The sequence below is a fragment of the Quercus suber genome, unplaced genomic scaffold (assembly GCF_002906115.3).
Source record: "Quercus suber isolate HL8 unplaced genomic scaffold, Cork oak 2.0 scaffold_49, whole genome shotgun sequence".
In the NCBI taxonomy this organism is placed as follows: domain Eukaryota; kingdom Viridiplantae; phylum Streptophyta; class Magnoliopsida; order Fagales; family Fagaceae; genus Quercus; species Quercus suber.
In genome coordinates, this window is record NW_027069514.1 from 2,066,461 (window position 1) to 2,073,663 (window position 7,203).

The 7,203-nt window shown below is 36.1% G+C and overlaps 1 protein-coding gene across 1 annotated transcript; it reads left to right on the forward strand.

The window, feature by feature from the left end:
• The first annotated feature begins 1,159 nt into the window (after positions 1-1,159).
• LOC112038800 (DNA-directed RNA polymerases IV and V subunit 4) lies at positions 1,160-5,518 on the forward strand. The gene is made up of 11 exons (XM_024071656.2): positions 1,160-1,356; positions 1,586-1,612; positions 2,421-2,516; positions 2,637-2,705; positions 2,866-2,967; positions 3,214-3,325; positions 3,411-3,488; positions 3,656-3,689; positions 3,764-3,832; positions 4,607-5,140; positions 5,254-5,518. Exons 2-10 carry the CDS (start codon positions 1,600-1,602, stop codon positions 5,138-5,140), a joined length of 1,107 nt encoding a protein of 368 aa, XP_023927424.2. The 5' UTR covers positions 1,160-1,356; positions 1,586-1,599; the 3' UTR covers positions 5,254-5,518.
• The last annotated feature ends 1,685 nt before the right edge of the window (positions 5,519-7,203 follow it).

The following is a 7,203-nucleotide window of genomic DNA, read 5'->3' on the forward strand; positions in this document are numbered from 1 at the left end:
ATTTCTTCTCAAAAAAAATGTACATATTAGATTTCCCATTTAAATTCAAACACATCCTTATATTAACAGTTAACAGATAAGACACATATAATATTCTTCAGTAAAAATTAAATTCAAAACTACAAAATATTTAAATTCAATTAAGAAATGTACTTGTAGGGTCTGTTTTTGTTGCCCAAGCCCAAAAGATATGGGTCAAAGGCCCAACGAACTCAGAACAATGAATTTGTAGAGAGTGGATCGAAGGTTTAGGCGCTGGCCGGCGTTCACGAAACATGAACTCCTTTCTTTCTTTGAAAAATACTTAGAACAATTTACAACTGGGGGATGCTCCTCGGACCATGGCCGAGGAGGCTTTCCCTTCCCCCTCTCTCCTCCCAAAAACCTCCCTTTACATTTTGCTCACATTTCTTATATATCCCTCTCTTCTTCTTCCTGTTGGTCATCTATTGGCCTTCCCCCTGACCGTCTATCCCATCAAAGGTCATATCCGTGCTCAAGTGGTTCACCCTGATCGATGTTGCCCTGTCAAGGGGTTACATCCTCATTAATGCGGCCAGAAGGGTTAGGTGAGCGTATTCAATGCCGAGGTGACAGTTCGCCCAGGGTTCTTCGTACTGAGATCTCGGACGACCGAGGATAGGGTCATCCTCGGACCCATCATGCGTCCTCGGCGTGGGTCATTTAGGCCTGGGTTGAAGTGGGCCGAGGTTACCTGATTTTCTGGCCCCACAGTACTTTTTATTAAAAAAAAAAGTGCTACTTTCACAACAAATCCAACATAATAAAATGTTATTGGTTATAATTTAAAACTATAACTGAGATTACTTCTTTGTCTACCAAACCCTTTAGAATTTATTGTAAAAATGTTATTAATATATTATTTAAAAAAAAAAAAAATCTAATCCTAGAATACTGCAACTAAAATTTATCCTTTTTTTTTTTTTTTTCTTTTTTGATAACAACTAAAATTTATTCTTATTCAAATTCAAATGATGTGAGTGTGTGAGGGTGTATGCGAAAATTTGTGTGCAGGTATCAACATTTCGAAACGGAGCGGATTTTGCTCCGGGACATGTGAGGTCCACTCAGAGTATAAATATCCTCAAAGAGTCTCAAATGCCCTTGGCGTCAAGGCAGAACGTCATCTTTATACTCTGGGCAGTATCGTCATCATGGCACAGGACGATCAATTATACAACGCGCAAAACAGTGAAAAAACAAAAGCCAAAAAAAGCGTCGAAATAGAAAACTGCTACTGTTGCTGAGTGCTCTGTATCTCCCATTCGGCCATTCCTCTCCTCCATTTTGACCGATCACTCTTTGCCACTGTCTCTGCTTTGCTCTCTTTCCCAGGTACCTTGTTCTTGTTCCTGGTTCATGGTTTTGTCTTTGATTTTCATTTATTTTTCTGGGTGTGTTTGTTCTTTTACTTTAGGCCATTTTTGGGTCTTTGAAGAGTTTTCATGTAAAAAGTAAAGTAAAAGCTATTGTTGTTGTTTGGGGAAAAGGGTTTGTTTTTGTATGTGGGTTTTTTGTGTTATGCATGTACATTGTTTTAAAGTAGTAAGTTTTGTGATTGCAGATATACAAGTAGCCATGGAGAAAGGAGGTAAAGGGTTTTCTGCTTCTATGTATCTCCACCATTGTCTGCTTTCAAATAAAACTCTTTCTTTCTTGTATTTTCCTTCTATTAATCACTGTACTTTTCATGGGCTATTTTTTATTTTTCATTAGGGGTATCTGAAGATGTTGTATTTTTTATTTTTGTGTTTGCTTTTAAATAGGTATTTTGCGTGTCAAACTTAAAATCCCACCTCAAAAAAGATGTCAAAAAATATAATAAAGACCTCATTTTTATGTTGGTTAACAGATGGACCATATTGGAAGAGCACGTTGACATTGTTATAGTAGTTGATAATGTAAATTTGAAGGTTGTAAAAAAATCAAGGGACTGATTTAGAAGCAATTCCAAATTTAGAAGGTGTATACAGTATAGTGCCTAGAAAATCTCTGCCTGGTCATGGCATGCAGATATGATCCTTTCAAATGTTGTTTAGGCAAATGTTGGTAGCCCATGTTGGGAATTTTTATTTTTGGATGAGTAAAGAGTAATTGTATTTGTAAGAACACAATAGTTTTACATTGATTTGGGATAGCAGTTTAACCGTTTAAGTATACAGGTTATATACCCCAGTTGGAAAATTTTATTTTTAAGTGAGATTATGATCACAAATTTAATGATGTCTTGTTTGGAGTTTGTTTGATTTGGTTTCCTCGCTTTTCTTCTCTACTATATCTCAGTTCTCTTAAATTTGTGTTATTGCCCAAATGGTATTGGTAGGAGCGCTGAACCTTTGTTTAGAACTTACAATGTTTTGAATACACTCTTTTTTTAATGTGTAAATTCATGGGTGTAGCACCCTTGAGATCAAAGGGAAAGGAAGATAAGTTGAAAGGGAAGGATGACAGCTCAACAAAAAAGAGTGCAAGGAAAGTTCAGTTCAATTTTGAAGGTTAACGTTTTCTTCTCTTCCTTTAGCGAATATACTTATCTTCTTAATCTTGAATGGTTGGTTGAGGGAAACTTATCCATATTCTTTAATCCTCTCTAATGGGTGGTCTTGCTTTTATAGGTTCACCTGAATATAAAACTAGTTCTTTACCAAAATCTTTAGGGAAGGATGACACTCCGTTTCCAAAAGGTCCAATTTTCTTTATTGTTTTGTTTGGTTATTGCCTGTTTGTGTTGATTTTACCTTTCTCTGCACAATCTATGATTGATTACCTCATTTGTTGATTTCCCTTGAATGAGCTTCTCTTCTTGTTGTTCTTTTTATTTTTATTTTTTAAATAAATTTTCAGGCTATTCAGGCAAAGGAGGGGGAAAAGGAGACAAAATTGCTAATGGTGGAAAGAGCACAGTCTTTAAGGAACCACAACCGCTGGAGCTTAAAGTTGAGCAGGGTGGGTACTTGGAATTATGGTTTTGGTTTAAAGGCATTCTATTTATTATTTTATTGAGATGAGGAAAAATTTTGCCTCTTTATGTGTTTGAATGTTTTATTTGTTAATACTGTAGATTTTATGGTTGTATACCATGGATTTTTTCTGGTTTTGGAGAACTTATTTCTAGACTTATCTCTTAAGTGGGGGATGTCCTTTGAATTTTGTGAACTCCATGTTGTTACTTATCTATGGTGGCATATGCAGATCTACCAGAGAATGTCAAATGCATGATGGATTGTGAGGCTTTTGATATTTTACAAGGAATCCAGGATCAGCTGCCCATATTATCAAAAGATCCAGAATTTAGACTCCCTGTGTGAGGGACAAATTTTATGATATTTTTATTGAATAGAAATTTAATACATATATATTAAGTGTTATAGCATGTTGTTTGTTTCCAGACCATTTGACAAGGGACTGCAGTATGCCAAAAGGGGTGTCCATTATGCAAATCCCCAGGCTGTTAGACAAGTTCTTGAGTATCCTTGAACTTCATTATAAGCAATTTTTTTTTTTCAATAATTTTTTCGTTCTTTAGATTTGCTTTGTGCGTGCGTGTGTGTGTGCGTGTGTTGACTGATCACTGCTTCCTTTGTGGCATTTATTTATATCACCCATCGGCCGTTGATTTCTTAACCAGAATAAGGGGTCTCACAAAATATGGTGTCTCCAATAGTGAGGTTTAAATCTCAACCTGAGTCACTTAAATCTTAAAAGCCTTGCAGCACTCTTATTTTAAGCTTTTGGACTGCAGATATGCGTGATTGCCAATGTTTGTCCAGAGTCTGATGAGGAAGTTTTTTCTCTGGTCCCATCCTTGAAGGTATGATATGCATGGGTTTGTGATTGCCTGCCATGCTGGTGTTGCTTGCTATTTTATTTCTAGTTCTATGCTTAGGAAAGGTTGTTTATGTTTGATAAGTAAACAAGTAGAAAATAGGCAGAAATTGTGCTCGCTCTATATAACTGCAGAGGTAAAGATGATATCTGTTGAGCCACTGATATTTTGTAAATAAGTATGAATAAGCCAAATTGGTGCTCAGTATTAATGACCATAGATGCGGAACTGATGCTTGCTGTGCCATCCTTTATTTTAAATGTGAAGGCATAAGACAAAATGTCAGTATTTCCCGACTTTGGGGATTAATATTCATGCCATTCCCTTAATCCCTTTTGAATGAGTAATGAGTGAAAATTTTCAGTTGATAATGCTGTTGTCATAATAAAAATGTGTGTTATGCAATTCAGCAACTCACAATTCAATTGTTAGTTCCCTAGGGAAGCATCTGGTATTGCAATCGAAACACGTACCGGTTTTCTACTGCTATGCTGTTTACTCTCTATTTTTGTTTTTATTTTTATTTTTTAATTTTTATAAAGCTTCTTTCAGGCTTTTTAATTTTTGGGGTGGGAAGGAACTATAGACCCAATTTATAGTGCTACATTTAACAACTCAAGAGACTTTGTGTAACCAACCTGGTTTATGGTTATGTTCACTTGTGTTGTGGTTTTAAAGCTACTATTTGAGGTGACAAGTTGCTGTAGTTGCTTCTCATTTCAGTCATCAGAAGATGATTCACTATATTTTTCCTCACAGGCTAAGAGAAGCAAGCTTAGGGAGCCCCTCAAAGGTATATTAAGTGAGCTAGCAAAGCTTAAAGAGTCTGCTAACTTAGAAAGTCAACACAAGCAGGAAAGTCTACACAAGTGGGGAGATCAACACAAGGGGGAAGATCAACACATGAAGGAAAGTCAACACGAGGGGGAAGATCAACACTTGGAGGAAAGTCAACACATGGGGAAAGATCAAGACATGGAGGAAAGTCAACGCAAGGGGGAAGATCAACACTTGGAGGAAATTCAACACAGGGGGGAAGATCAACACATGGAGGAAGTTCAACACAAGGGGGAAGATCAACACTTGGAGGAAAGTCAACACAAGGGAAAAGATCAAAACTTGGAGGAAAGTCAACACAAGGGGGAAGATGAACACATGGAGGGTCAAAACAAGGGGGAAGATAAACACTTGGAGGAAATTCAACGCAAGGGGGAAGATCTACACTTGGAGGAAAGTCAACACAAGGAGGAAAGTGCACATCAGGATTCCTACCTGACATCTAGTAAAGCTTAAGTAAAGCCCACACAATTGACATTCTTTGTTAAATTTTCATTTAGCTGCTTAAGCTGTGATGTTTTTTAGCTGCCATTCGCTATAGGGTACTTATTGGAATAAATTTGGTGCAGGTAATGCTGTGAGCCTGGGAGTTGTGGATGGCTAATGTGATTGAGTTAGCTTTGCAGAGCTTAGAAGACCAGCAAAGTACCTGCTATCCCATCTGTAACATGCACTCTTAGTCTTGGTACATGTACAACTTTTTCCCCCCATTTTAACTTAGAGATGAAATGGGAATCCTTTCTTATGCAAGTATTATGACAAGCTTATCTGTGTGATTTGTTCCTCAAAACTGTTCATTGAAAGGTTTGTCATTAATGTGGTAGCTTTGTGGTATGTTTTTTCTGACATAATATGAGCCAGCTAGTAGCAAGCCAAACTGAACCTAGGAGGTGAAGGGTTTCTGGCCTTCTAGGTGTCTTATTGGCTGTGTGCCAATGCGTTCACAAAATGGGATTTCCCTCCCTCCCAGTAGCTGTTTTATGGTTTCACAAAAAACACACAATCCTATCTCATGTAAGAAAGTGGACTACACATGCAAAATTTATGTTGTTAATTGACTTAATTCTAGTGACCTTATGCTTTCTTACCTGGTTAGAATTTTTACTGGTGGTTATTTTAGAGATTTGCCTTGAAACATTGACGCTCTCTTGGATGAAAAAGTCCTACATTTGGTAGATGTCAACAATTAGAGCATGGTTTGTGCGGAGGATTACAGGCTAAAAGAGAAACACCACCTGAAAAATATGATCAGGTAGGATCAACAAGTTTTAGGCTTTTAGCTCGATGCACTTCCCATGAAAATGAGTGGAGGATAAGGTAGTGGGTTAGCAATTAGAAAAAGGTTTTGTAAATAGATGTGGTTATAATTTATGACGCTTGAAAAAAGCTGTATAATGTTTTCTAAATAAATTTTGTTCCGAATGTCAATAGATTTTTTTATTTTTTTATTTTTTTATTCTAAATAGTCATATAACAATATTGTCATTTACAACATGAAAGATTCTTGGTTTGTGATTTTTATGGTTTTACACTGCTAGCTTCCATTCTAAGGACGGAATTCTGTCCAAAAGCTATTGTTTTTTCATATCAAGCTCCGAAAAATGTAAGAAAATGTTTTCCACAAAAACGAACCCTACGTAAGTTTGGGATCTCTAGACGTAACTTTGGCCTAGGCATTTATCAAATTGAACCCCAAAAAAATTAACACAAAAAAATTAACAATCTAAAAGTAGAGAATGCATTAGAATTATGATTAAGGGTTTAAATTCACCATTTTTTAACAATTTAAACTTTAGAAAAATTAATAATTTATCATGATATTAACCATTAAGTGTTTAAATTTACAGTTGTCTAACCATTTAAATTTTTTGGATAAATAATAAATTATCATGGTATCGAGGAAAAAGGTTCGAAAGATTTCTGAGTTCAAATTCTTTTAAATTTTTGGAATAATAAAAATTAATTTATCAAAAATACAAACAAGGACAAGGAAAGAAAAGAAAAGAAAAGATACAATAAGGTATTGTCAAGGTTTTTGTAGCTTCTTTTAGTATTTCAAACAAAGATGTATAGTTTAAATCTTTATTTCTCCGAGCTATGTATTTACCAACCAATAAATACAGTGACGCTTGTCATGCAAGCAGTACCCCAGGTCCCCAGGAAGCAATATCTCATTACTTTGATGACTTTTGGACTTTTGCTTTTGTTACGAGCACAAACAAAAAAAGAGAAAAAAAGAAAAATACTCTCTGGACCTACCAAAAGTCTTTCGTCTGGTCACCTCCACTGTGATGGGAAACGAAGAAGAACACCAAGAGGAAGTTAAGGAATCAAAAGAAGACCATGATGATGATGACAACAGTGACACAGACGATGAAGATGAAGATGAAGAAGAAGAAGAAGCTGAGATATGGAAGAAACACTACTCATCGAAGCAAAGAATATTGTTGGTTGGAGAAGGAGACTTGTCTTTCTCTCTGTGCTTAGCCAGAGCTTTTGGCTCTGCCCGCAACATAGTT

Excerpts from the sequence above, each read along its gene's own strand:
- LOC112038800 (XM_024071656.2), top strand. Across the intron at positions 2,517-2,636 it reads AGTTCAGTTCAATTTTGAAG|GTTCACCTGAATATAAAACT; the intron begins GTTAACGTTTTC and ends TTGCTTTTATAG. Across the intron at positions 3,489-3,655 it reads GCTGTTAGACAAGTTCTTGA|GGGTCTCACAAAATATGGTG; the intron begins GTATCCTTGAAC and ends AACCAGAATAAG.